This window comes from Jaculus jaculus, chromosome 8, assembly GCF_020740685.1.
Source record: "Jaculus jaculus isolate mJacJac1 chromosome 8, mJacJac1.mat.Y.cur, whole genome shotgun sequence".
Taxonomy (NCBI): domain Eukaryota; kingdom Metazoa; phylum Chordata; class Mammalia; order Rodentia; family Dipodidae; genus Jaculus; species Jaculus jaculus.
Window position 1 is genome coordinate 55,396,578 of NC_059109.1, and position 27,994 is coordinate 55,424,571.

Genomic DNA, 27,994 nt, shown 5'->3' on the forward strand with positions numbered 1-27,994 from the left:
CCCGAGGCTCACTGGCTAGCCTTAGAGAGAGACTCTGTCTCAAATAAGGTAAAGAGCACTAAAGCTGGGTGTGGTAGTGCACCCCTTTAATCCCAGCACTCAGGAGGTAGAGGTAGGAGGTTCGCCATGAATTCAATCAAGGCCACCCTGAGAATGAATTAATGAACTAATGAATTTCAGGTCAGCTGGGCTAAAGTGAGACCCTACCTCAGGAAAAAAAAAAAAAAAAAAGAAAGAAAGAAAGAAAAGAAAAAAAAGTAAAGAGCACTAGAAAAAGACACTCAGGTAGCTGGGCATGGTGGCACACACACCTTTAATCCCAGCACCATGGAGGCAGAGGTAGGAGGATGGCCTGGCAAAGCCTAATGACCCAGGTTAGATTCCTCAGTATCCATGTAAAGCCAGATGCCTAAAGTGGTGCACACATCTCAAGTTCATTTGGTACATTTTCATTGGCAGGACACCCTGGTATGCCCACCCTATTTCTCAAATAAATACTTAAGAAAAGAAAAACACTCAACATGGACCTATGGCACCCCCACACACGTGTGTGCACACATACAAAAAAGTCCCTTCAGCTTAGGGAAGACAGTGCCTTTCAGCATGAGCCCAGAAAAGACTAAAACACTTGTAGAGGCCTTAGGGAATGGGAGACAAAAAAAATAAAAATAAAAGTCAACATGGGGCTGGAGAGATGGCTTAGCAGTTAAGGCATTTGCCTGCAAAGCCAAAGGACCCAGGTTCGATTTCCCAGGACCCATATAAGCCAGATGCACAAGGTGGCACATGCATCTGGAGCTCGTTTGCAGTGACTGTAGGCCCTGGTGTGCCCACTCTCATGGCCTCTCTCTCTCTCAAATAAATAAAAATAAAATATTTTTTAAAGTCAGTATGAAACTTGTTACCTCAGTCCACTGTTTACTTGTAATTCTACCACCATGAAATGAACTTGTACTCCAATTCTGATTTGAGATACATATATATATATATATATATATATGTACGTATATATATATATATGTATATATATATATATATATATATATACATATATATATATATCTTCTTTCAAGGTTGAGTCTTACTCTAGCCCAGGCTGACCTGGAGTTCACTATGTAGACTCAGGGTGTCCTTGAACTCATGGGGATCCTCCTCCCTCTACCTCCCGAGTGCTGGGATTAAAGGGGTGCACAACCACACCTGGCATCTGCTGTAATTTTGTGTATGTGCATGTGTGGTATATGTACTTGTGTGCAGCTGCATGGAGGCTAGAGGAAGACATGAGTGTCCCCTTTCTATTGTTCAACCATGTGTTTCCTTGACAGAGAGAGAGAGATCTCGGTTCCCACAGACCTAGTGTTATAGCATGAATGGCTACACCCAGCTGTTTACGTGTGTGCTAGGGAATCAAACCCAGGCCCTCACATTTGTGCAGGAAGCACTCTTAACTCCTGAGTCTTCTCTCCAGGCCCTCTACTGTATTTTTTATTTACTTCAGAGAGTGGGAGACAGAGAATGGGCACACCAGGGCCTCTTGCTACTGTAAAATTCCAGATACATATGCTACTCTATGCATGTGGCTTTACGTGTGTCCTGGAGAATCAAATCCAGGCTGCAAGCTTTGCAAACACTTCCCCAACTTCTGTACTGTAGTTTTTAATTCACAAGGATGCAGGTAGGCATAGTGGCTCCTGCCTATAATCTCAGCACTTGAGAGGCGAAAGATGAAGAATCAGAAGTTCAAGGTCATTCTCTGCTACAGAGCAAGTTGAGACCAGCCTGAACTACATGGGGGCCAGAAGCATTTTTTTTTCCCAAGAGTTGATAATGCTAGTTTAAATTTCACTTGAGAGCCACTGGGGAGACAGAGGTAGGAGGATTCTTGTGAGTTCAAGGCCAGCCTAGAGATATAGAATGAGTTACAGGTTAGCCTGGACTAGAATAAGAACCTACCTTAAAAAAAAAAAAAGACGCCGGGCATGGTGGCACACGCCTTTAATCCCAGCACTCAAGAGGCAGAGGTAGGAGGATCGCCATGAGTTCAAGGCCACCCTGAGACTACAGAGTTAATTCCAGGTCAGCCTGGACCAGAGTGAGACCCTACCTCAAAAAAAAAAAAAAAAAACCAGAGGGCTGGAGAGATGGCTTAGCGGTTAAGCACTTGTCTATGAAGCCTAAGGACCCCAGTTCGAGTCTCAACTCCCCAAGACCCACGTTAGCCAGATGCACAAGGGGGTGCACAACGTCTGGAGTTCATCTGCAGTGGCTGGAGGCCCTGGCGTGCCTATTCTCTCTCTATATATATAGCTGTCTCTTTCTCTCTGTCTGTTGTTCTCAAATAAATAAAAATAAATAAACAAAAAATTTTTTTTAATTTTAAAAAAATAAGAAAGAATATTGTTTTCATTGACCATCTTTCTACTTTTAGCTAAAGATCCTAAAGATGGCCAGTGATGGCAAGGCCTATAATCCCTCTCCAGAACTAAGAAAGGCAAAGGGAGGATGGCAAATTGGAGGCCAGCTTGGGTTACATATTGGGATGTTGGCAGGGAAGGGTGAGTGGAAAGAATCCTAAAGACCTTAAACCAGGTGTGGTAGCGCACACCTTTAATCCTAGCACTCAGGAGGCAGAGGTAGGAGGATCGCCATGAGTTCAAGGCCACCCTGAGATCACACTGTGAATTCCAGGTCAGCCTCAGCTAGAACAAGACCCTACCTCAAAAAAAAAAAAAAAAAAAAAAAGGCACAGAGCTGGCTGGAGAGATGACTTAGTGGTAAGGCACTTGCCTGCAAAGCCTAATGACCTGGGCAACCCAGGTTTGATTCCCCAGTACCCATGTAAAGTAAGATGCACAAAGTGGTATATGCATCTGGAGTTCATTTGCAGCAGCTAAAGGCCCTGGCACATCCATATGCTCTCTCTTCTTGCAAATAAGTAAAAATATTTTTTAAAAACCATACAGCATGAAACTCAGGAGAAACAAGTGATGAAGAGGGTTACACTCATGGTTACCCTGAGTTTAGAGTAACTACACAGCTAGCAAGTCTAGGGTTGGCGAGAGCACCCACGTGGTAGATTCGGAAACCAGAGGAAAATCATGTATGTAATCAGTGAGAAGTTACCCCAGACTGTAAAGCAGAGGCAGGCAGAAAAACTTAGATCAAGAAACAATGCTATGCTCTCTCATCCCCATCCAGCCTAGAGGCCAGATTCACATGTGTCCTAGGATCACAGGATAACAGCCAGAGACACACACACACACTGAGGATCGTGTCCAGAGAGAAGAGAGGGAGGGGCTGGAAGGCCGCAGCCTTTACAGCATCAGATTCAGGCATGTAAAACTGGCTAGTAAATTTGGTGGGTGAATCCCAGGGCCAGCTCGCCTGAGCCATTTTATTTAGACAGCACACTAGACTGCAGGCAGCAGGGGATGCTGTTAATCAGTTGTAATCAGACACAAGTTCCATTTTTGCCAAGAATTCCACTATTGTGCTAGGGTGAGGCGGCATATGGAGTGGCATTTCATGGTTCTCTGTGGGCTTCAATCCCTAACTGAAACGGCCTAAAAACTGCTAGCTTTCTCCTATCCTCCCTTCAACACTCTCCATAACCTAGTACTCCCAGAATTTGTGCCACTCCTCAGCAAATTATTGCTAGGTATTGTGTCACATATGCACATCTTGAATCCCAGCAATGAGGAGGCAGAGGCAGAGGCTTACTATGAGTTCAAAGCTAGCCTGAGACTACATAATGAATTCCAGGTCAGCCTGGGCTAGAGTGACACCCTTCCATATTGACTAAAGCAAACATTTCATAGTGTCCCATATATATCACATTATTTCTGGGCTTCAGGAGTTTGTTTATCCCTTCTCTCCCACCACAATAATCATAAAGTTCTTCCTATGGTGAAAGGTGAACTCCAAACAGCTTTTTCCTTTAAATAAAACCCAGTTGTAAGTTGTGACTGCTTCTGCACTAGAAGTCCTTAAATTCTAGGTTTAGTTGAGGTCAAGTCTACAAAACAACTACTTGGGAGGCTGAAGCTGAACATTGCTAAGCGTCTTTTCTTTTTCTCTCTTTTTCTTTCTTTCTTTCTTTCTTTTTTTCTAGGTAAGGTCTCACTCTAGCCCAAGATGACCTGGAATTCATTATGTAGTGTCAGGCTGGCCTTGAACTCACAGCCATCCTCCACCTCTGCCTCTTAAGTGCTGGGACTAAATGCATAAGCCACCATGCCCAGCATGCTAACAGACTTGAAGGCCAGCCTAAGCTACAGTGTGAGACCCTATTCCCTCCCACCCCCCCCCAAAAAAAAGAATTTAAAAATATTCTAGAAGTTCTTGAAAACGTTCTAAATGAAACCAAGCTTCTTAAGGGCAGGCGGGTTTTTTTTTCAAACAATATTCCATACTCTTTTCAGAACCCTATTCATGTCCTAAATAAACACATAAGAAATTAAATACAAACATCTTTCAGCCAGGAATGTGTTTTAATAGGCAGTCTCCAGACACTGAAAGAACTTTAAAGTAGAATTCTAGGTTTTGCCTCAGACCCATTAAGAATTTGTTATTGGGCTGGAGAGATGGCTCAGCGGTTAAAGCGCTTGCCTGCAAAGCCAAAGGAGCCAACCTGGTACCCACTTAAAACCAGATGGGTCACTTTCAGTAGCTAGAGGCCCTAGCGCGCCCAACCTCTCTGTGCCTGTTTCATTCATTCATATATATATATATATATATATATATATATATATATATATATATATATTTTTTTTTTTTTTTTTTTGGCTTTTCGAGGTAGGGTTTCACTCTAGTCCAGGCTGACCTGGAATTCACTCTGTATTCGCAGGGTGGCCTCGAACTCACGATCCTCCTACCTTTGCCTGCTGAGTGCTGGGATTAAAGGCGTGTGCCACCACGCCCGGCTATAAACAAAAAAAAAAAAAAAAGAATTTGTTTTCTGTTTGCTTGTTGAAACAGGACTCCACCCTGTAGCCCAGGCAGACCTCAAACTCACTGCAGTTAACCCAAATGCTCGTATTACAGGCGGGGGCTACAAAACCCGGCTCAAACTTAATTCTTCTGAACTTTCAATAATGCACATAAACAGCACCTCACAATGTCCTCAATTTCTTAGGCATCAATACCAAATAGTTCAAACCTTCCTGGGCCTTACCAAAGCCCAAAGGAAATAATTTCCTATCGGGAGTTTCCAAATCCTGGCGCACTTGCAAAGTGAGCGGGCTCCCTGTGAGCATGCGCGAAGACAGCCCGGCCCGTTCAGCGTCAGGCTTCGCAGGTCCTCCAAAGTCCCACAATCCCCTCGTCACATACTTCCGGCCTCTCTAGCCCTGCCCTGGAGGACTCTATCAGCCGTGCTACAGTGCCGGGCGAACCTCGGTGGGCGCAGCGGTGTGTCTGGTCTGTTTGTTTCTGTGGACGTGGCTGCCTGGAACTTGTCAGAGAGGTTTCTGGAATATCCGCCGCTGCCGTCAAGATGTCGGTCCCAAGCGCACTCATGAAGCAACCGCCCATTCAGTCTACGGCTGGGGCCGTCCCAGTTCGCAATGAGAAAGGTACGGTGCTCACCTTTTCCCTGCTGGGTCTTGCCTGTTTCGGCCTCAGTATCCCTTGATGCTCCGCCCCCGGCCGGCACGCACGCACTCACACTGCGGTTTCTCCACACTCTCTGAACTTGTTCCCGTGGCCTGTGCTCGTGTGCAGCCAGCACGCCCCTTCCCGGGGACCTTCATAAATTCCGCACAGGGAATTACTGCGTGCGCGATACATCCTCTTTTGCTGGCCGCAGGAGTCTGTTGACGCTGTTGTTGAAGATCTTTTTCAGTTATTGTAGTTTTTTGTGTCTTGTTTCCCGTTACCAGAACACAAGCTTATAACCTCGAGGTGGGAACCATGTCGTCTTACAACTTCTGATCCCTTTCAAATGGTGCAGTGATTGTGTTTATTAAGTCTAATACAGAATTATGTAAGATAGTGCCCCTAACCTTTAGAAGCACAGGGAATCTCATGGATGCAAATGGACAGCCAAACCAAGAATAATCACCTCAGACTGAGGTAGTCAAGGAGAGCCCTTCTACTCTAGTGGTGGGGATGGACCCTAAGTCTTGTGATTGCCAAGCAAATGTTCTACCAACAACCCTAAACCAAGGAAAGCTTCCTGAAGATGTCAACTAATTTGATCCTTAAAGAACCAGTAAGAGGGCTGGAGAGATGGTTCAGGGGTTAAGGCGCTTTCCTGCAAAGCCTAAAGACCCAGGTTCTAGTTCCAAGTACTCATGTAAACCTGGCACATGTGTCTGGAGTTCATAAATAATTTATTTTCATTTTTCGAAGTAGGGTTTCACTCTAGCCCAAGCTGACCTGAAACTCACTATGTTAGTCTCAGGGTGGCCTCGAACTCATGGTGATCCTCCTACCTTTGCCTCCCAAGGGTTGGGATTAAAGGTTTGTGTCACCACGCCCTGGTAATTTTTTTTTGTTTTTGTTTTTGTTTTTTCAAGGTAGGGTTTCACTCTAGTCCAAGCTGGCCTGGAATTCACTACAGAGTCTCAGGGTGGCTCTCGAACTCATGGTGATCCTCCTACCTCTTCCTCCCAAGTGCTGGGATTAAAGGTGTGCCCACCACACCCAGCATAAATTATTTTTATAGAGCTAAGAAATTGGTTCAAAGGCTAAAGGTGCTTTTTGCTAAGCCTGCTGGCCTGGGTTCAGTTCCCCAACACTCATGTAAAGCCAAATACACAAAACTGGCCTATCTGGCATAGGTTTGCAGTAACAAGAGACCCTGGCATGGACATACATGCACACACACAGGTATGTGAGTATTTTTTAACTTCTGAGCCATCTGTCCAGTCAAATTATTTATTTATTTGTTTGTTTATTTTTGGTTTTCTGAGGTAGGATCTTGCTGTAGCCCAGGTTGACCTGGATTCATTCTGTAGTGTCACCATGCCCTCAAATTCACAGTGATCCTCCTACCTACCTCTGCCTCCTAAGTGCTTGGGATTTTGCTTTTTTTGGTGTTTCTTTAAAAATTCTTCCTTAGGGGAGGGAGGGTATTACCATGGGATGTTTTTTTTAATCATGAAAGTTGTTAACAAAAATTTGAAAAAAAGAAAAAAAATTCTTCCTTAGGGTTGGAGAGATGGCTTAGCAGTTAAGGTACTTGCCTTCAAAGCCAAAGGACTTCAGTTTGATCCCCTAGGATCCAAGTAAGCCAGATGCACAGCGTAGCATAAGCATCAGGAATTTGTTTGCAGTGCTGGAGGCTCTAGTGCACACTTCATATTCTCTCTCTCTCTCTTCCTTCCCTCCCTCCCTCTCTCTCTCTGTCCCCCTTTCCCTCTCCCACTCCTTTCTCTCTCAAATAAATAAATAAAAATAAAATGCTAAAAAAAAAATCTTCCCTACACTTGGGATGGAGAGATGGCTCAGCAGTTAAGGTTCTTGCCTGCAATACCTAACTACCATACTTCAATTCCCCAGTACCCATGTAATGCCAGATACACAAAGTAACTCATGCATATGGATAGAGTTCATTTGCAGTGGCTGGAGGCTCTGACGTACCCATTCCTTTTCTCTCTGTGTTTACAAAATAAATTTTAAAAAAAATTTTTAGAGTCAATCATGGTGGGAGGGCCACAGTGACATAGTGGTTTCAATCAGATGTCCCTCATAAGTTTATGTTCTGAATGCTTGGTCCTCAGCTGGTAACAATTTGGGAGGTAGAACCTTACTGGAGATAGGTTGTTGAGGGTAGCCTCAAACTCATAGCAGTCCTCCTATCTCTGCCTCCCAAGTGCTGGGATTAAAGGCATGCACCACCACACTGGCTTATGATTTTTTCATAGTCTAAGTTCTTGTATATAGTCAACAGAAGTGAATATATGTATAATATGTAATAGGATATGTGTGTGTGTGTGTGTGTGTGTGTATATATATATATATATATATATATATATACACACACACACATACATACATACATACACACACACACATTATATATAATAGGACAGATTCTAAGTTGAAAAGTTTACAGACCAGTAGGGAGTATAAGGGGTAGTTTTTTCTTTCTTTCATTTTGTTTTTGTTTGTGTATATATGGTGTTGTGTGTCAGTGGTTGTGTGTGCACATGTGTGTGGGTGCATGTACAGGCCAGAAGTTGAGTTTCAGTGTTTGGTTGCTCTCCACCTTAGTTATTTAGCACTTGGGAGGCAGAGATAGGAAGATCACCATGAGTTCAAGGCCACCCTGAGAATACGTAGTGAATTTCAGGTCACCCTGAGTTAGAATGAAACCCTACCTTGAAAAACAAAACAAAACAAAATGAATAAATAAATAAAAATAAAAACAAGAGGAAAGAACATAGGGAGTGTTGAAGTCATGTTCTCATTGCTGGTAGAAATCACCCAACCAAGAGCAGCTTTTGGGGAAAGGGTTTATTTTGGCTTATAGGCTCAAGGGGAAGCTCCATGATGGCAGGGGAAAACGATGGCATGAGCAGAGGGTGGACATCACCCCCTGGCCAACATCAGGTAGACAGACAATAGCAACAGAAGAGTGTGCCAAACACTGGCATAGGGAAACTGGCTATAACACCCATAAGCCCACCCCCAACAATATACTCCCTCCAGGAGGCGTTAATTCCCACTTCCCCATCAGCTAGGAACCTAGCATTCAGAACACCTATGTTTATGAGGGATACCTGAATCAAACCACCACATTCTGCCCCTGGCCCCCATAAACTGATGACCATACATGATGTAAAATGCAATGCATCCACCTAACATTAAAAGTCCCGATAGTTTTTATCAATTCCAATGATGTTCATACATCCCCATAATCAAAGGTTTTTTAACTGAGCCATAATACCAAAAAATAAATTTAAAAAAACCATAATGGCACAGAATAAACATTCACACAGCAAAAGATAACATTGGGCATAGCAAAGAAATATTCAGTAAATACAAGATTTAAAACAACCAAGGCAAAAATCAAACTCTGTAGCTTCAAGTCCAACAACTCTAGCCAGTGACCAATCTCCAAGTTCGATAATTCTAACCTGCAATAAGTCTCTGGACTTCCAATTCCACCCCACCTAGAGCTAGGCTACTCACTGTCCTGGAAAACTTCATCAGGGCTGAAAGCTTTCCTTAGCAGCTATCTCATGGTCCCACCATCTCCACTGGGTCTCCACTGCAATCCATGGTTCATCCTTATGGCCCCATGGGGTCTCCATGCAGGCATTCAGCAAACGTGCTTTACACTGCCCATGGCCAGTTCCAAAACACAAGACCATGTTGCAAACTCAATGACCCTCTCTTTCCTGCATTCTTATACTCCACAATACCAGGTAGGGTGCCAATCTGTTAATCAAGAGGGGAAAAAAGCAGACTTTGATGAACAGAACACTCCTTGAGTTCTCAGGCCCCTCCAAAAGAGTCTATATTCTTCCTGTTGACCCCAACTCAGGTCATCTGGCCAAATTTCAAAGGTTGTAATTTTTCAGTTGCAGCTGAACGGGCAACAGTTCACCCAAATATTTTTCTTTCTGTGCCATATCCCTCTGCTCACACCAGTTCATTTCTATGTAAAGCGACCCTGCACAACTTCTCAGAGCATGGGCATAGCAGCAAGCTTTTCACACAAACTGCTAGCCCAGTCCAGGGAAAGCTCTTTCTCACCCTCACAAGCCAAACCTCACAGTCTGTAGTTCTTACTGCATTCAGGCCTTTCAACTCTGACCAGAATAGTCCATCAAACTGTACTTACAGTACTGTAAGGTGTCTGTTAGGCCAAGGTTTCAAATCCTTCCACATTCCTCTTGAAAATTGGCTCCAAAAGGCCAAAGCCACATAGACAGGGGTCTAGCAGCAATCCCACTCCTGGTACCACTTTACTGTTGTAGTCAAGTTCACATTGCTGATAGTAGTCACCCAACCAAGAGCAGCTTCTGGGAAAAAGGTTCACTTTGGCTTACAGGCTTGAGGGGAAGCCCCACAATGGCAGGGGAAAACGGCATGAGCAGAGGGTGGACATCACCCCCTGGCCAACATAAAGTGGACAATAGCAACAGGAGAGTGTGTCAAACACTGGCATGAGGAAACTGGCTATAACACCCATAAGCCCACCCCCAACAATACACTCCCTCCAGGAGGCATTAATTCCCAAATCTCCCATCAGCTGGGAACCTAGCATTCAGAACACCTAAGTTTATGGGGGACACCTGAATCAAACCACCACAGGGAGGTAGAAGAGAACTAAAGATCTCAGAGGGATTATAATTGTAAAATAATGTTTGGTTTTTTAGTTTTAGCTCCCACTTAAATCATCCTTGTTCTGTTCAGGGCACTATTGCAAACAGTTTGTCTATGGGTGTTGTTGAGGTGGCTTTTTCTGCAACCTCATTGCTTTTCATTCCTCCACTTGAGGTAAGCGACAATACCTTTGCATTGGTATTCATAAAAATGCCTTCTCATGACTGGATCTTTGTAGGAAAGTGCCACGAGATGACTATGTAGTCAGGTAGTGGCTCTCATCTCCTGCTTATATTCTTGCCTACCAGAAATAAAGGGCTGCACCTGCAAAGGCTGAGGGTTGAATATTATGGAAGAGGCTACTGAAGTATAATAAGCTGTCTTTCTTGCCCAGGTGAGATTTCAATGGAAAAAGTGAAGGTAAAACGTTATGTGTCCGGAAAGAGGCCAGATTATGCTCCTATGGAGTCCTCAGATGAGGAGGATGAAGAATTCCAGTTCATTAAGAAAGCCAAAGAGCAAGAAGCAGAGCCTGAGGAACAGGAAGAGGACTCATCTAGTGACCCCCGTTTGCGGCGTTTACAGAACCGAATTAGTGAAGATGTGGAAGAGAGGTAATAACTTGGGTTATGTTTGTCTGGACTCAGATCTCTACCAGTTAATTACTGGTAATAATGATAGTAGCTAACACTCGAATAGTACTTACTTCATGAAAAATACATTGTTCCAAGTAGATAGCATTTACTAATTCTTTTTTTTTTTTAATATTATTTATGTAGGTGAGAAACAGAGAGAAAATAAGAGAGTATGGATACACCAGGGCCTCCTGCCACTCTAAACAAACTCCAGAGGCATGTACCACTTTGTGCATCTTGAACCCAGGCCCATCAGGCTTTGCACACAAGTGCCTTTAACCACTAAGCAACCTCCAAGCTCCATTTGCTAATTCGTAAATTCTATACAATAGCCAAATAAGATAGGTGCTACTATCCCTGTTTTTATTTTATTTCATTTTATTTGCAAGCAGAGAGAGGCATGGAAAAGGGGGTGGGGAGCCGGGCATGGTGGCGCATGCCTTTAATCCCAGCACTCAGGAAGCAGAGGTGGGAGGATCGTCATGAGTTCAAGGCCACCCTGAGACTACATAGTGAATTCCAGGTCAGCCTGAGCCTGAGTGAGACCCTACCTTGAAAAACCAAAAAAAGAAAGAAAAGAAAGAAAGAAAGAAAAGGGGGTGGGGGGCATGCCAGCCTCTAGCCACTGCAAATAGACTCCAGATGAATGTACCACTTTGTGCATCTGGCTTTATGTGTGTACTGGGGAATTGAACTCAGGTCATTAGAGTTTGTAGGCAAGTGCCTTAACCACTGAGCAATCTCTTTGTTTTATAAATGTGAAATCTAAGACACCAGGGCAGGAAAATGGCATGGTCACAGTTAAAGAGCCAGTCGGTGACAACTTCAGAAAACAGCAGGCTATTTTCAGGCTTAACAACCCTGATTAGATGGTTAAGATAATTGAAAACAGCACTCAGTGGTTGTTTTTTTGTTTTTGTTTTGTTTTGTTTTTAATTTTTTGTGTATTTCTATTTATTCATTTGAGAGCAACAGACAGAGAAAGAAAGAGGCAGAGAGAGCGAGAGAGACAGAATGGGCGCACCAGGGCCTCCAGCCACTGCAAATGAACTCTAGACACATGCGCTCCCTTGTGCATCTGGCTAACGTTGATCCTGGGGAATCGAGCCTTGAACCAGGATCCTTAGGCTTCACAGGCAAGTGCTTAACCGCTAAGCCATCTCTCCAGCCCTCTTTTATTTTTAATTGGCAACTTCCATAATTAGAGACAGTGAACCATGATAATTCCCTCCCTCCCCCACTTTCCCCCTTATAATTCCACTGTCTATCAAATCCCTTCCCCCCTCCATCAGTCTCTCTTTTATTTTGATGTTGTCATCTTTTCCTCCTATTATGAGGACCTTGTGTAGGTAGTGTCAGGCACTGTGAAATCATGGATATCCAGGCCATTTTTTGTCTGTAAAGAGTCATACTCTTCCTATGGCTCTTACATTCTTTCTGCCACCTCTTCCACAATGGACACTGAGCCTTGGAAGTTGTGATGGAGATGCTTCAATGCTGAGCACTCCTCTGTCACTTTTTCTCAGCACCATGGTGCCTTTTGAGTCATCCTAGAAGTCACCATCATCTGAAAAGAGAAGCTTCTCTAACCAAAAGTAAGAGTAGAATTTATATATGGATATGAACATTAAGAGAAGTGCTTACTGGGCAGTGTGGTGAGCATAATATATGCAGTTAGCCAGATACCAGCACACATTACAGCCCTAGAGCTCATGGTTTCCCCCATCACAGGTTTTTCAGTATCACACATGTATTCCCTCCAGTTGAGTGGGCTCTAGTCGAACTAGAACGCAATTGGTTTCCCCCATAACAGACGTGACAGTATTGCTTCTGTTGGCTCATTGGGCCTGGATGGCCAAACTGAAGGCTTGCAGTGTCCACTGTTGTTTATCTCCACTGATGGCTTTCTCTCTCCGATGGAGCTGCATGCAGAGTAGCTTTTTCTAGCTTTTTGTCAGCTGGTCTACATGAAGGAGCTTTTTGGCTCAGCTCCAGCAAGATTTCTCATTGACTTTGCAGCCCAAGCATGTGGAGTTTTCAGCAGTAGTCTTACCATCTATTCCTGGTGAGACACCAAGAGCCTCAACAATGGCCTGTAATGTTTGGGGGCATCAGGGACCTCCCTGGCCAACAGCTCACTGGACAGTTTCCTATCCCTGGCACTGAAAATTTTCTAGTAAAAATCTATGGCTTCTGAGTATGCCATTGTCCAAAAGAGTAGGTTTCCATATGACTTATTTATACCCTCTTAGATTTTGACTAACCCTGCCCCTACCCTTCCTATACTCAGTTTCTTCCCCGACCTCACTTAGGCCTTTCCACCCCCAGTGATCTGTTCTTCTACTTACATATATACAATGCCATCCTCTTAAGTCCTCCCCCTCCCTTCCTCCCTCCCTATAACACCTTTCTAGCTTACTGGCCTGTGCTGCTGAGTTTTATTCCAACTCACATACAAGTCCAAACATTTGAATCTAGGATCCACATATGAGAGAGAACACGTGGCACTTGGCTTTCTGGGCCTGGGTTACCTCACTAAGTATAATCCTTTCCAGGTCCATCCATTTCCCTGTAGATTGCATAATTTCTTTTTTCTTTTCCACTGAATAGAATTCCATTATATAAATGTACCACATCTTCATTATCCACTTATTAGTTGAGGCACTGAGTGGTTTCTTTTTTTTATTTATTTATTTGAAAGCAGAGAGAGAGAGAGAGAGACAGAGAGAGAGAGAGAAAGAGAAGAGAGACAGAGAGAGAATGAGCACTCCAAGGCTTTTAGCCACTGAAAACAAACTCTAGACGCATGTGCCTCTTGTGCATCTGGCTTACATGGGTCCTGGGGAATTGAACCAGGGTCCTTTGGTTTCGCAGGCAAATGCCTTGACCACTAAGCTGTCTCTCCAGCCCACTCAGTGGTTTCTTTCTTTTTTTATTAACAACTTCCATGATTGTCAACAATATCCCATGGTAATATCCTCCCTCCCCCCACTTTCCCCTTTGAAACTCCATTTTTCATCATATCCCCTCCTCCTCTCAATCAGTCTCTTTTATTTTGATGTCATGATCTTTTCCTCCTATCATGATGGTCTTATGTAGGTAGTATCAGGCACTGTGAGGTCATGGATATCCAGGCCCTTTTGTGTCTGGAGGAGTACATTGTGAGAAGTCCTACCCTTCCTTTGGCTCTTATATTCTTTCTGCCACCTCTTCCGCAATGGACCCTGAGCCTTCCAAGCAGAGCTGAGCACTCCTGTCACTTCTTCCTAGCACCATGATGCCTTCTGAGTCATCCCAAGGTCACGGCCATCACTCTCAGTGGTTTCTTGAAGGGAGTCTCTCTAGTATATAAAATTTAAGTTGATTTTTTAACATTATTTTAGTTATTTGTGTATGTATATATTCATGTGCCACAACATGCATGTGGAAGCCAAGACTACTATGGGGTCAGTCCTCAGCCTATCACCCACACTTGAGGCTCTGGACTCTCTGCTCTTGTTCTTTTCTGTGCCTTCCATGAGCTTCTGTGAAATTCTCCTGTCTCTACCTCCCATCTCACTGTCAGCATCAGCTTGCTAGGATTACAGAAGCCCACCACACTTTCTGGCTTTTTACATGGGGTGTGGAGATCAAACTTGGGCACTCCAGCATGAATGGCAAGTGCTTTTTCCACTGAGCCATCTCCCTAGCCTGAAAAGCTGATTTTATTCATTACCTTTTTTTTGGGGGTGGGGGTTTGAGATAGGGCTTTACTGTAGTCCAGGTTGACCTGGAATTCACTATTTAATCTCAAGGTGGCCTCAAACTCACAGCAATCCTCCCACCTCTGCCTCCCAAGTGCTGGGATGAAAAGTGTACACCACCATGCCCAGCTAAATATTTATTAATTTTTTTTAGAGAGCACTCGTAAGGTAGAGGTAGGAGGACTGCCCTGAGTTTGATGCTACCCTGACAGTACACAGTGAATTCCAGGTCAGCCTGAGCTAGAGTGAGACCCTACATCAAAAAACCAAATGAGGGCTGGAGAGATGGCTTAGCGGCTAAGCGCTTGCCTGTGAAGCCTAAGGACCCCGGTTCGAGGCTCGGTTCCCCAGGTCCCACGTTAGCCAGATGCACAAGGGGGCGCACGCGTCTGGAGTTCGTTTGCAGAGGCTGGAAGCCCTGGCATGCCCATTCTCTCTATCTCCCTCTATCTGTTTTTCTCTCTGTGTCTGTCGCTCTTAAATAAATAAATAAATAAATAAATAAACCAAATGAATAAATAAATAAAATAAGTAGACAAGCAGCATATGGTGGCTCACACCCGCAATCCAGCACTTAGAAGGACTGACACAGTTCTAGACCAGCCAGATCTATACAGTAAGACCCTTTCTCAAACCAAAATGAAAAAGGAAGCAAAAAAAGAAAAAAGGGCTGGAGAGATGGCTTAGCGGTTAAGGCACTTGCCTACGAAGCCAAAGGACCTAGGTTCAGTTCCCATATAAAGCCAGATGCACAAGATGGCACATGCATCTGGAGTTCATTTGCAGTGGCTGGAGGCCCTGTCAATGCCCATTCATTCCCTCCCTCCCTCCCTCCCTCCCTCCCTCTCTCCCTCCCTCCCTCCCTCTCTCCCTCCCTCCCTCCCTCTCTCTCTCTCTCTCTTCCTCTGTATCTAATAACTAAATAAATAAAATGACAAAAAAATAAAGAAAAAATTATGCTGGAGAGATGGCTTAGCAGTTAAGGCATTTGCCTATGAAGCCTAAGAACCCATGTTTGACTCCCCAGATCCCACGTAAGTAGAAGGTAACACATGCGCAAGGTTGCATATGTACAGAAGATGGCACACATGTCTAGAGTTCAATTTCAGTGGCTGGAGGTCCTGACGTACCAGTTCTCTCTCTTGCTCTTTCACTAAAAAAAAAAAAAAAAAAATCAAGGTGTGCTACCACATCTGGCCATTCATTTTGTGAAATATGTAGATACAAATAACTTAAATGTATATGTCCTAACATCTTGGGTACTTGATACACCTATAAAAATGTTTTTTTAGCCGCGCATGGTGGCGTACACCTTTAATCCCAGCACTCAGGAAGCAGAAGTAGGGCCTTAACCGCTAAGCCATTTCCCCAGCTCAAAAAGAATGTTTTTATCTCATTCTTCTATATCTAGAGTTAGAGTAGTAGAATTTGTGAGTGTGAGCCTTTTAAACAGTTTCTCAAACCTTATAATCAGCCCTGTCACTATTGCACATCAGTTTTCATGCTCAGTTGCTTTGTATCACAGCAGCCACCAAATCCCAGTTTCACAATGATACTGTGCCATCGAAGGGAATGTAATATGATCTAATATGGAAACTGGACCACTTGACCTATTAAACATATCCCTATGTGCCCCTGAGTATTTGCTGTGTGCCCCAGGATATTGTTTGAACTAATGTTTTAAGCCTACTTACCTGTGTGCTCTGACATTGTTTAGTTTCTTGAATCTGCACCTCAGTTTTTCTGTCCCAAGACTTCAGTATTTTTGGGCATGATAAATCACACCATTAAGTGCACTCAGGAGGCTGAAGCAGGATTGTCATGAATTTGAGGCCAGCCTAGACCACATAGCAAGTTCTAGGCCAGCCTGGACTGAAGAGTAACACTCTAGCTCAAAAATATATATATGCATGCTTGCATATAGATCTTCAATATTAGTGAATTTAGAGTTCACTATAATTTAGAATGCTCTACAGCTAAGGAAATAATGGCTGCTTTTCCTTGATTTTTGTGACATTGGTTATTACCGTTGGAGATTCTGTTTTTCAGATTGGCTCGACATCGGAAAATAGTAGAGCCTGAGGTGGTGGGAGAAAGTGACTCTGAAGTGGAAGGAGATGCTTGGCGCATGGAACGAGAAGATAGCAGTGAAGAAGAGGAGGAAGAAATTGATGATGAGGTATGATAAAGGAAAGGGAAGGTGTATTTACCTTAGGTATGAGCAAAATCCAGAGCCATTGCTCATTTGTTGAGCACAAGATTGCTGCTTTTGGCAGAACACTGTGTTTCTTTTTTGTTGGGCAATGAAGTTGAAAATGAAATAGTACTAAAATGTACTTACTCATGTCAAAACTTACTGAGCTTGATGAAGGGAAAGTAGAAGCCATCCTAAGGGCTGAGGGTGTAATTTGGTAAATAGAGCTCAAACTTAGCATGTGCTAAGTTCAATCCCCAGTACCAAAAATAAAGCCATCTTATAAAGTGTAGGCCATTTGAATAACTGCCTTAGATGTGTAACTTTATAGGAAATAGAGCGGCGCCGTGGCATGATGCGTCAGCGAGCACAGGAGAGGAAAAATGAAGAGCTGGAAGTCATGGAGGTAGAAGATGAAGGACGTTCTGGAGAGGAGTCGGAGTCAGAGTCTGAGTATGAGGAGTACACAGACAGCGAAGATGAGATGGAGCCTCGCCTGAAGCCAGTTTTCATTCGAAAGTAAGTATTGGAGCACCAAGCATGGAGGCACATGCCTTTAATCCCAGCATTCGGGAAGCAGAGGTAGGATTGCAGTGAGTTCAAGGCCAGCCTGGGACTACAGAGTGAGTACCAGGTCCACGTGGGCTCGAGTGATACCCTACCAAAAAAAAAGAGGCTAGGATCTAGCTCGATGACAGAATGCTTACATACCATGAGAGCCTAGGCTCAAGAAAGACAGCATCCCATCTGGGCGTGGTGGCACACACCTTTAATCCTGGTTCTCAAAAGGCTGAGGTGAGAAGATTGCTGAGTTCAAGACTACTCAGATTGCATAGTGAATTCCTCGTCAGCCTGGGCTAGAGAGATCCTACCCTAGGTGGGAGGACGGGGACAACAGGTCAGAATCCGCATAATTACTTTCTAGGTCTGACAATAAATGCTGCTTCTATTCATGTTCTTTAGAAATGTCAGCGCCAAGTGATAGTCTTTTGTCTGGTACCCAGTCCTGCATTGCAGGTGTTAAGTGCTTGTTAGCAAAAAGCCTGAGCTTGTCTGCACATCTCTCTTTCCAATTAAAAGGCACATAATGGCATAAGGTTTTTGTTTAGTTTTTTTGGTGGTGCTGGTGGTGGTATGTATGTATATATTTGTTTGTTTGTTTTTTTGAGATGAGTCTTGCAATGTTGCCCTCAAACTTGCAATCCTCTTGCTTCAAACTCCTCAGGCTTTGCATATGCTAGGAAAGCATTCTACTACTGAGCTCAGCCAACATTGAAATTCTTTTTTTGGTGTGTATAGTTTGGTGGTTTGTGTGAGTGTGGTTATGCATGCATGTGCAGATTTGTGTGCCCTGTTCAAGGAGCACACATGTGGAGGCAGGAAGAAGACGTTACGCGTCTCTATCACTCGTTCACCTTATTTCCTTGAGACAGTCTTTCACTCTTTCTCAGCTAGGCTGCCTAACCAGCAGCAGTCATCCATCTGTGCCCCTCTCAACATTGGAGTTACAGGCATACATAGCCATACCCAGCTTTTATGTGGCTGCAGGGATTTGAACTCAGGTCCTCATGCTTGTGAAGCCAGCACTCTTACCCACTGAACCATCTCCATAGCCCACAAGATTGGCTGTGGTTTTTGGTTTTTTTGTTTTTTGTGTTTTGTTTTTTTTTTTTTTCATTTATTTGCAAGCAGAGAGAGATAAAAGACAGATGGGGGCCGGAGAAATGGCTTAGTTCTTAAGGCACTTGCCTGCAAAGCCAAAGGACCTAGGTTCAATTCTCCAGGTCCCATGTAAGCCATATGCACCTAGTAGCACATGCATCTGGAGTTTGTTTGCAGTGGCTTGAGCCCCTGGTGTGTCCATTCTCTATCTGTCTGTCTCTGCTTCTTTTTTCTTTCTTTCTCTCTCTCTCTCTCAATAAATAAATAAAATATTTAAAAAAAAAAAAAAAAAACTAGAGTGGGCACTCCAGGGCTTACAGCCTTGGACTCTGCCTCCCAGTGCTGGATAGGATTAAAGGTGTGTGCCACCAAGCCCAGCTCAAGGCCATTCTTGACTACATAACTAATTGGAGGCCACATAATGCCCTGTCTCAAAACAACAACAACAAGGGTTAGAGTGGTGGCTTAGTGGTTAAATGCTTGCCTGTGAAGCCTAAGGACCCTGGTTCAAGGCTTGATTTCCCAGGACCTACTGGTTGTGCACACCTTTAATCTTAGCACATGGGAGGCAGAGGTAAAAGGATCATGATGAGTTTGAGGCCACCCTAAGACTACATAATTAATTCCAGGTCAGCCTGGGCTATACCCTACCTTGAAAAACCAATAATAATAATAATAACAATAACAATAATAATGGGCTGGAGAGACAGCTTAGTGGTTAAGGCATTTACCTGCAAAGCCAAAGGACCCAGGTTCAATTCCCCAGGACCCACATAAGCCAGATGTGTAAGGTGGCACATGCATCTGGAGTTTATTTGCAGCAGCTGAAGACCCTGGCACAGCCATTTTCTCAATATCTCTCTCTCCCCCTGTTTCTCAAATAGATAAAGTTTAAAAAATAATGACGATGGTGTAGAAACCAGGCATGGTGGTACACACCTTTAATCCCAGCACTGGGGAGACAGGATGATCACCATGAGTTAAAGGCCAGGCTGGGCTAGAGTGAGACCCTACCTTCACAAAAACAAAAATAAAATAAAAAGATTAAGGGGTTGGAGACATGGCTTAGCAGTTAAGGCACTTGCCTGCAAAGCCTAAGGACCCATATTCTACTCTCCATATCCCACATAAGCCAGACGCACAAAGGTGAAGCAAGCACAAGGTTGCACATGCCTACTAGGTAGTGCAAGCCTCTGGAGTTTGATTTCACTGGCTGAGGCCCTAAGCCCTGATGCACCAGTTCATATTCTTTCCCCCTCCCTTACCCCCCCCCTCAAAATAAATTTAAAATGAATTTATTTGTTTTTGTTTTTTGAGGAAGGGCCATGCTGTAGCCCAGGCTGACCTGAAATTCACTATGTAGTCTCAGTGTTGCCTCAAACTCTCGGGCGATACTCCTACCTCTGACCTCCCCCCTCCCCCAAATGCTGGGATTAAAGGCATGCACCACCACACCTGGCTCAAAAATTAATTTAAAAAAATTTTTTTTGTTCATTTTTATTTAGTTAGTTGGGAGCAATAGAGAGAGAGGCAGATAGAGAGAGAGAGAGAGAATGGGCGCGCTAGGGCCTCCAGCCACTGCAAACAAACTCCAGACGCGTGCGCCCGCTTGTGCATCTGGCTAACGTGGGTCCTGGGGAATCGAGCCTCGAACCAGGGTCCTTAGGCTTCACAGGCAAGTGCTTAACCACTAAGCCATCTCTCCAGCCCTCAAAAATTAATTTTTTAAAAAGGTGTACAGCAATTAAGGAAGACACATCAACCTCTCAATGCACACTTGTGCACATGCAAATAAACATACTCCTGCAGAAAAATAAAATAAATGAATTTTGGAGAGGAGTTGTGTTTTGTTTTGCTTTTCAAGGTAGGGTTTTACTCTGGCCCAGGCTGACCTGGAATTCACTATGTGATCTCAGGATGGCCTTGAACTCATGGCAATCCTCCTTCCTCTGCCTCCCGACTGCTGGGATTAAAGGCATGTGCCACCACCCCTGGCTTTTTTGTTCTTGTTTTTTGTGTTTTTTTGTGTGTGTGTTTTTTTGTTTTGTTTTGTTTTTGGAGGTAGGGTCTCACTCTAGCCCAGTCTGACCTGGATTTCACTGTGTAGTCTCAGGGTGGCCTCAAACTCACAACAATCTTACCTCCCTCTGCCTCCTGAGTGCTGGGATTAAAGGCATGCACCATCACGCCAGGCTAAAAGTTGTTTTTGGTTTTTTGTTTTGTTTTTTCAAGGTAGGGTCTCACTCTAGCTCAGGCTGACCTGGTATTTACTATGGAGTCTCAGGATGGCCTGAAACTCATGGCGATCCTCCTGCCTCTGCCTCCTGAGTACTGGGATTAAAGGCATGTGCCACCACGCCCAGCCCTGAAAATTTTTAACTTTGAATTTAAGAAAAATTAAAAGGGCCAGGTATATAGCTTGTCTAGCATTCATGAGGCCCTAGGTTTAACCCAGTATTTTTGTAAAACAAAAAAGTCGGGATGACTTCTGGTTTGGGTTGTTTGCAAGAAATGAAACCAAATATTGTTTCAACTCATCTGCTTTAGGGACAGGACTAATGTAGTGGGACAAAGAGCCACTCTGACAGGCAATTAACAGGACCTCTATGATATAGGAAGGACCGAGTGACAGTGCAAGAACGGGAAGCTGAAGCACTGAAACAGAAGGAGCTGGAACAGGAAGCAAAACGAATGGCTGAGGAGAGGCGCAAGTACACACTGAAGGTACTGGGAGGTTCTGTGAGGGTTGAGTACAAGGATTAGTGCAATCAGGTTTGTTGAGGACATGAAGGAAGTGCAAAAGCTCAGTTGTTCTCATTATCTAGATTGTAGAAGAGGAGACCAAGAAAGAGCTGGAGGAGAACAAGCGGTCCCTGGCTGCGCTGGATGCGCTCAACACTGATGATGAAAATGATGAGGAGGAATACGAAGCGTGGAAGGTCCGAGAGCTAAAAAGAATCAAGAGGGACAGAGAAGACCGAGAAGCGTGAGTAATAGAATAGGGTTGTACTTGGTTGTGGTGCACAGGCTGGTAGGAAATTGCTTAGAGAATCGGCTTCGAGTTAATGCGTGTGATAAGGTAGGCTTTTAGTAGATTAGCTGACACCAATCACCTACGTAGAGTTTCATTCTTGGTTATTTTAAGGTTTTGTGTGTTTGTGTGTTTCCTTTTTTGTTTGTTTTTCAAGGTAGGGCCTTACTCTAGCCTTCACCTTGCATTCTGTATAATCTGTGTAATCTCAGGATCATATTCACAACAATCCCCCTACCTTTGCCTCCCAAGTGCTGGGATGAAAGGTGGGTGCTGCCACCCATCTCTTAATTTTAGTTATTTGTCCACACACAAGTGTGTATATGTGTGTGAGAAAGAGATACGCAGGGCATATTGCCACTGTAAACAAATACTAGTCACTGTACCACTTTTTGCATGTGGCTTACATGGGCAACTTGGGAATTGAACCTGGACTGGCAGCCTTTGCAAGCAGGCACCTTTAACTGCTGAACAATCTTCCCAAGCCCCTACTTGCAAAAGAAAGAGTTTCCTATAGTTGGAGTATTTGACTTCTTATGGTGCAATCAAAGAAGAGAAACACTTTTTTGTATTAACCTTTGACACAATGCCAGCTAATGCCCTCTTTAGTTTCATTAGTCACAAAAGTTATGTACTTAGTTGAAGAGATGGCTTAGTGGTTGAGGCGTTTCCCTGGAAAGCCAAAGGACCCAAGTTCAATTCCCCAGGACCCATGTAAGCCAGATGCACAAGGTAGTTCATGTGTCTGGATATTGTTTGCAGTGGCTGGAGGCCCTGGCATGCCCATTCTCTCTCTCTGTCTCCTTCTCTCTCCCTCCCCCCCCCCCAAATAAATAAAAATAAAATATTTTTAAATTTATGTACAGTTATATTATCTCTTTTTCTGTTACTTTTATTTATTTGAGAGCGATAGACAGAGAGAGAAAGAAGCAGATAGAGAGAGAGAGAATGGGCACGCCAGGGCTTCCAGCCACTACAAACGAACTCCAGATGTGTGCGCCCCCTTGTGCATCTGGCTAACATGGGTCCTGGGGAATCAAGCCTCGACCCGGGGTCCTTAGGCTTCACAGGCAAGCACTTAACTGCTAAGCCATCTCTCCAGCCCAGTTATATTATCTCTTATTACAACCCAAAACTGAATAGTTCAAAACAATTTTTTTTTAATTTATTTGAGAGAGACATGCCAGGGCCTCCAGCCACTGCAAACTCCAGATGTATTTGCCACCTTGTGTATCTGGCTTACATGGGTCCTGGGGAATCGAACCTAGGTTCTTTGGCTTTACAGGCATGCGCCTTAACCACTAAGCCATCTCCCAGCCCCTAATTTTATTTTAAATTTCTCTCAGTTTTAGAGATTGGCTAAACAGTTCTAGTGAGCTTACTTATGTAATGCCTCCAGCTGGAGAATTGATCGGGCTAGAAAATTGGTGCTTACTCTCTTACTTAGGTAGGTTAACTTGCCTTTTTTTTTTTTTTTTTTTTTTTTTTTTTTGGAGATAGGGTTTCACTCTAGTCCAGGCTGACCTGGAATTCACTGTGTAGTCTCAGGCTGTCCTCAAACTCATGGTGATCCTCCTACCTCTGCCTCCCAAGTACTAGGATTAAAGGCGTGCGCCACCATGCCCAGTCTAGATTGACTTTTCCATATAGTTATCTCAAGGCATCATTCCAAAGGACAGAGGTGGAAGCTGATAAGGTTTCCTGTGCTTTAGTTCCAACTCACACATCGTTTCTGTAAGTAGTGTATTAGTCAAAGCAAGTGGGTGAAAGTAGACTCCGCTCTGGGAGAGAAGAGCAATAAAGTTACATTGAAAAGGAGACATGCCTGCTGTGGGGGAAGGAGGGTGTGGCACTAAGCCATCTGTTTTACTCTCCCTTTAAGAGCAATTTCACTGAGCTGCTAACCCATTTCTATAAATCATTAGGGAGCCCCAGATTACAGAGAGATACCTGTCCTTGGTAGCTTCTTTTGTTGTTTGCTTGCTTGCTTGTTTTTCTTGTTGGGTACCTTCTGATCTTATAGTTTGCTGTTTGCTTGTCTGGCTTGGGGGTTTATTTCTTTGTTGTTGTTTTTGGGTTTTTTGAGGTAGTGTCACACTCTAGCCCAGGCTAACCTGGAACTCATTCTATAGCCCAGGCTGGCCTCAAACTCACAGCAGTACTCCTGCCTCCCTAGTGCTGACATTAAAGATGTATGTCACCACACCTAACTTTTTTTTTTTTTTTTTTTTTGAGACTATCTGAAGTAGCTCAAGCTGTCCTCCCAAGTCACTATGTACCATCTTGCCTTTGCCTTCCAAATGCTGGGATTACCAGAACGTACCACCATTTGTGGTGCTGGGGATCAGACCCAGGGCTGCATCCCAGGCCCTCCTGAGACTGCATAGTGAATTCCAGGTCAGCCTGAGCTAGAGTGAGACCCTACCTTGGGTGGGAGGAAGGCACCTCAAAAGGGCTAAAATCAGTCAGGCATGGTGACTGACACCTTTAATCCCAACACTCAGAATACCGAGGTAGGAGGATCACTGTGAGTTCCAGTTCATCCTGGGTTATAGTAAGTCTCTGCCTCAAAGACAAAAAAAAGACTACAGTCAAATAGAATGATGATGACTAACTTATCTTTTTGTTTATTGAGCTCCCAATCTTGACCTGATAAGCAATGAATAGAATTAAAAGTGGTGAATAGCCAAGTGTAGTGTTATGATCCAATCTATAATACTATAATACTATATGCTATAATACAGCTCTTTGGAGGATGAGGCATAAGGGTCAAGAGGGCTAGGCCAACCTGAGTTACATAGCAAGACCTTCTATCTGTGAGTGAGTGAGTAAATGAATGAATGGACGAACGAACAAATGAACTAATGAACAAACTAACTAACAAATAGGTGAATACCAAAAAAGATAGAGCCAGATATGGGGTATGGTGGTGCACGCCTTTAATCCCAGCACTTGGGAGGTAGAGGTAGGAGGATTTCTATGAGTGCAAAGGCTACCCTGGGACTGCAGAGTGAATTCCAGGTCAGCCTGGAATTACCTTGAAAAAAAAAAAAAAGAAAAGAAGATAGAACCATTGTTTTCTGATATGTGGGGTTTTCTGAAGTTGGCTTTCTGGAACTGTACAAAGAGTTTTCTCTCTCAATAGGCTGGAAAAGGAGAAAGCAGAAATTGAACGCATGCGAAATCTGACTGAAGAAGAAAGGCGAGCTGAGCTTCGTGCAAATGGCAAAGTCATTACTAACAAAGCCGTTAAGGGCAAATACAAATTTTTGCAGAAGTATTATCACCGGGGTGCCTTCTTCATGGTAAGTGAAAAAGGAGTAAGAAAATTAAGCAGTAAGAATAATTGAGAGTCGGGCATGATGGTGCAGAGGATTGCCACAAATTCAAGACTACTCTGAGGCTGCATAATGAATTCCAGGTCAGCCTGGGCTAGAGTGAGACCCTGCCTCGAAAAGAAAAAATAAGAAGAATTTAGAAGCTTTAGTACCCCTTTCCTTTGTAATGAGAACAAACTGTCCTGGAACATTTGCCAGTGGTTAACCTGCTCATTTGATTTTTGCCTCAAAAGAATGTAAACCTAGTAAAAAGGACTAAAGATGTAGAAGCAACAAGAAGCACTGACAGTTTCCTTTTAGACTTAGCTCTTAGGAATACCCAGTGAGGTAACGGGATTGAGGAAATTAAACTGTGATTATGTTCGTATTTATTTACTTATTTGCTCCAGTGTGTAGGCACAACAGGGCCTCTTGCCACTATAATTGAATGCCTGTCCAGCTTTATATGGGTGGCTGGGGAATTGAACCCTGGCCAGCAGGTTTTGCAAGCAAGTGCCTTTAACTGCTGAGCCATTGCCCTGGTCCCCAAACTGTGATTACATATTCAACTAATTAAGCTCCCCAAATCACTTGGAAATCATTTCATAGCCAAATGAGTTTTGTTTGATGAAAACTAAACTCTTCTAGCAGCTATACAGCAATTCATATTGGGTGATACTTTATTCTGAGCTTAGATAAAATGACTCTCACTTATGTGAAATGCTATTGTGACCAGGTGTGGTGGCGCACACCTTTAATCCCAGTACTCGGGAGGCACAGGTAGAAGGATCACTGTGAATTCGAGGCCAACCTGAGACTTCATAGTGAATTCCAGGTCAACCTGGGCTAGAGCGAGAGACCCTACCTGGTAAAACCAAAAAAATAAAGTCACAGTGACTTTTTTGAGTAAAACAGAAGTATGAAAATTGCACTCTAGAAACATTAATGTGGTAGCTATGTTAAAAGATTGTCCAATCCGGCCGGGCGTGGTGGCGCACGCCTTTAATCCCAGCACTCGGGAGGCAGAGGTAGGAGGATTGCCGGGAGTTCGAGGCCACCCTGAGACTCCATAGTGAATTCCAGGTCAGCCTGGGCTAGAGTGTGACCCTATCTCGAAAAAAAAAAAAAAAGAAAAGAAAAAAGATTGTCCAATCCAAGTGATGTTTGTAAGGTTTGGTAACTGAATACGCAGAGAGATACTCAAGGGGGGGAAGAGATGACTCGGCACTTACACTTGTTTGCAAACCCTGCTGACCTAGGTTCAATTCCCCAGCACCCACATAAAGCCAGAAGCAAAGTGGCACATGATTCTGTGATCTCATTGTGCCTGTGTCAGTGGGAGGCAGAGCCAGAAGAATCCAAAGCTCAGAGGCAAGTTAGCCTGTCAGTGCATTTACAGTGGCCTGAAACCCTGCCTCAGAGAAGGTGATGCTGGGCATGGTGGCACACACCTTCAATCCCTTTACTCTACTTGGGAGGCAAAGGTAGGAGGATCACTGTGAGTTCAAGACCACCCTGAGACTACAGAATGAATTCCAGGTCAGCTTAGGTTCAAGCGAGACCCTGTACAAAAAAAAAGAAGGTAGAGCACAGACACCTCACAGTTGTCCTCCACACACGCACGGTGGCATACCTGCCCAGACACAGTACACACAAATAAATAAATGGAAATTGAAACAGTCATACTCAAATTATGAATCTAGATCATTGAGAGAACGATGATCCTACTTACAAGAAAGTCAAGTCAGGAGCACAGGCTGATTTGGGTAGATTGAAGGAGTGATTTTTTACTTTAGATGTTTTACACCCCAATAAAATACCATTTAAAAGGCAAAATTTTAGGATTGCAGATTAAAGATTGTAGAGTTGAAGTCACATACAGCGAGCACATTAATTACAGAGAATAAGCTAAGTAGCTAGACTTAGGAAGGAGAAACAATATCACAGGAAGAATGTTGTTTTCCCAACTAGGTGTGAGGCCTTCAAAAGGCTCAGTACTGTCTACTTCCTTTGGGTTCTTTGTTGCTACATTAACACACTTGTGATCTGAGTATTTGGGAAATAAAACCACAAGACTGACAGGATTCTTTTTATAGGATGAGGATGAAGAAGTATACAAGAGAGATTTCAGCGCACCAACCCTTGAGGATCATTTCAACAAAACCATTCTTCCTAAAGTCATGCAGGTATGTAGATATCTGATAACAGAAAAACACATTGAGAGCAGAAACATGGTGTGTTTGGTGGTATAATTTATAATCTACCCTTCCTTCAGGTCAAAAACTTTGGGCGTTCTGGTCGTACCAAATACACCCACCTTGTGGATCAAGATACCACTTCTTTCGACTCAGCATGGGGCCAAGAGAGTGCACAGAACACCAAGTTCTTTAAACAGAAGGCAGCTGGAGTACGGGATGTCTTTGAGCGACCATCTGCCAAGAAGCGGAAAACCACCTAGAATTTAACTTACTCCGACTGTGGAACACAAGAGGAATTCTCAACATCTGCTCTTCAGCTATCTTTTCCCATTACTTACATAGTTCCTGTATCAAGCCTTCTGGACTTAAGCTATAACTTGTGTTTGAAGGTGCTTTATGAAGGTTTGGACTCATATTGAGAAACCCACAGAAAAGCACTAACCAGGTAGGATTAGAGACTTTCCACTAAAAAAATCCTGAGAAATTTTGAATTTCTCTACTGTGGCTTCCCATATTGACTTGGGACTATTCTGAATTTCTTTTACCAGCCCCTTAGTTTGGGTCAGAAATGTGAAGATGTAAGTGAATAATGCATTACATCAACCTTAGTGGTAGGAGTGGTAAACCAGGAAATCTAAGCTCAATGAAATCTGTTTTTGCATTTTTGGATTGAGTCAACTTTTCTAAGTAAACACACTTTTTGATCCATTTGTATTTGTGTGAAGAAATAAAAGAATCACCTACCAGGAATATTTTTAGCGTAACATTAGAAACAAAGTGTATAAGCTGTAGCTGAAGAGATGACCCAGCAGATAAAGCACTTGCCTGCAAGGCCTAAGGACCAAGGTTCAATTCCCCAGTTCCCACATAAAGCCACATGCACAAAGTGGTACATGCATCTGGAGTTTAATTACAGTGGCAAGAAGCACTGGTGTG

General features: G+C 43.6%; 2 protein-coding genes across 2 annotated transcripts in view; one reads left to right on the forward strand and one right to left on the reverse strand.

Moving 5' to 3' along the window:
* Wdr76 (WD repeat domain 76) overlaps positions 1-5,232 on the reverse strand; it is a 73,162-nt gene extending 67,930 nt beyond the window's left edge. Inside the window, exon 1 of the mRNA XM_045156737.1 lies at positions 5,174-5,232. The gene's annotated coding sequence lies outside the window, so the exon portion shown is untranslated. The remainder of the gene's footprint in view (positions 1-5,173) is intronic.
* Positions 5,233-5,346: 114 nt separating this feature from the next.
* Positions 5,347-27,808, forward strand: Mfap1 (microfibril associated protein 1). The gene is made up of 9 exons (XM_004660875.2): positions 5,347-5,573; positions 10,673-10,892; positions 16,706-16,835; positions 17,182-17,369; positions 21,128-21,236; positions 21,338-21,498; positions 24,689-24,848; positions 26,957-27,046; positions 27,136-27,808. Exons 1-9 carry the CDS (start codon positions 5,495-5,497, stop codon positions 27,316-27,318), a joined length of 1,320 nt encoding a protein of 439 aa, XP_004660932.2. The 5' UTR covers positions 5,347-5,494; the 3' UTR covers positions 27,319-27,808.
* The last annotated feature ends 186 nt before the right edge of the window (positions 27,809-27,994 follow it).

Bases quoted from the DNA above. Each gene is read 5' to 3' on its own strand.
- Mfap1 (XM_004660875.2), top strand. From the start codon at position 5,495: ATGTCGGTCCCAAGCGCACTCATGAAGCAACCGCCCATTCAGTCTACG. The intron at 21,499-24,688 runs GTGAGTAATAGA...CTCTCTCAATAG, and splicing joins GACAGAGAAGACCGAGAAGC to GCTGGAAAAGGAGAAAGCAG. The intron at 27,047-27,135 runs GTATGTAGATAT...CCCTTCCTTCAG, and splicing joins TTCTTCCTAAAGTCATGCAG to GTCAAAAACTTTGGGCGTTC.